This window comes from Sinocyclocheilus grahami, unplaced genomic scaffold (genome assembly GCF_001515645.1).
Source record: "Sinocyclocheilus grahami isolate Dianchi unplaced genomic scaffold, SAMN03320097.WGS_v1.1 scaffold8063.1, whole genome shotgun sequence".
Classification (NCBI taxonomy): Eukaryota; Metazoa; Chordata; class Actinopteri; order Cypriniformes; family Cyprinidae; genus Sinocyclocheilus; species Sinocyclocheilus grahami.
In genome coordinates, this window is record NW_015511855.1 from 1 (window position 1) to 1,439 (window position 1,439).

At 47.4% G+C, this 1,439-nt stretch overlaps 1 protein-coding gene across 1 annotated transcript in view; it reads right to left on the bottom strand.

Annotated features, from left to right (window-relative positions):
- Window positions 1–3: 3 nt before the first annotated feature.
- LOC107577967 (dual specificity protein phosphatase 16-like) overlaps window positions 4–1,439 on the bottom strand; it is a gene marked incomplete at its 3' end in the record, with an annotated part of 2,717 nt that continues 1,281 nt past the window's right edge. Inside the window, exons 2-3 of the mRNA XM_016263984.1 lie at window positions 1,043–1,166; window positions 4–652 (exon numbers count right to left, since the gene is read on the bottom strand). Of these exons, the coding sequence (XP_016119470.1) occupies window positions 4–652; window positions 1,043–1,166 (773 nt within the window). The remainder of the gene's footprint in view (window positions 653–1,042; window positions 1,167–1,439) is intronic.

The window sequence follows — 1,439 nt, forward strand, 5'->3', positions numbered from 1 at the left end:
TATCTGGCAGCTCCTGCGCTTCAGCTGCTTCTCGAAGCTGCTCTCCTCGTGCCAGCTCCTGCGAGAGTCTCCTCCGTCTCCGCTGCGCTGTCGCCCGCGCCTCCTCACCGCCTCCAGACCCTGAGCGCAGCCGTAAAAGCGCGCCGACTCGGAGGAGAGGAACCAGCCTCCAGTTACGGGTCCGAGGACGATGTCTGAGTGCCAGCCTTTAAGTGCTTTAGCTGTTTTAGACGGAGCTCCATCCATGCTGCCGCTGCGCTGGAGCGTCTTACTATTATCTTCAGCCGGACTTTGCTCCGAAACCTCCTGCACCGGCGAGAACTGGCAGGGCTCACCGACGGGAAACGCTCGCAGAGACGCTCCGGACTCGCCGTACGACTTGATGTCCAGGGAGAAGGAGCGTTTGGGCCGGACGTTCTCCTGCGGTTCCTCGCCGAGCTGAAGGCCGCAGAGCGCCCGGGCCAGAAGATGCTCCTCGGGGACGCCGGCCAGAACGCAGGGCATCGTCAGCGGCTCCTGCTTCTGCTCGTCTGCCGGCGGTCGGGGTTTGAGCGGCGCGTCGCTCGCGCTTTTTAGTTTCTTCTCGAAGTCCAGCAGCTGACCTAGGAAGTTGAAGTTGGGCGAGATGGTCGGACGCTTCTCCTTCACGAACCTGCGAACGGACACAGATTTGAGATCGATCGATAATTGAAAGTTTTTATCTCACAATTCTAAAAAATTTCATTCGAACTGCGAAGTCAGAATTGCAAGAAAAAAGTCAGAATTTGTTAGTTATAAACTCACAATTACAAGAAAAAAGTCAAAATTGCGCGAAAGTCAGAATTGCAAGATATCTACAAATTAATTTCAGCTCAACAAGTACCGTCATCTGTAAGTAAAATGTTTTGCATGACAGAAGTCAGAATGTGTTGAACTGTCATCAAAATAATAATAATAATAATATCACAATACGAGGAAGATTCTGTTGATCTGATACTGAAATATGAGATTCACCCTTTAATTAACACAGATGAATTAAGGCTCACAGAATCTGCTGTAGTACCTGTACGCTTCATCTAACGACATGTCCATCCTCTTCATGATGTAGGCGATGGCGATGGTGGCCGAGCGAGAGATTCCCGCCAGACAGTGGACCAGGACTCTGGCGTTACTGGCCTTGGCTTTCTCTGACAGGAAACACACAAAAACACTTCCTGTCAGCTGACCTCACACTCTCAACATGACCCTCATTAGTACTTCTACAGTCACATGAGCATGTCTGATTGTGTCTATGAAACCTGTGAAACTGGAAATAATGTTAACTAAAATGGAAACAAATAAAAATAAATTAAACCTAAAGAGTAATATTTAAAAAAGCAGAAGCACTACAATTATTAACTGGTATTAAATAAAAACTAAAACTTAATAAAACTGAAATTAAATTAAACATAAATAGTAAT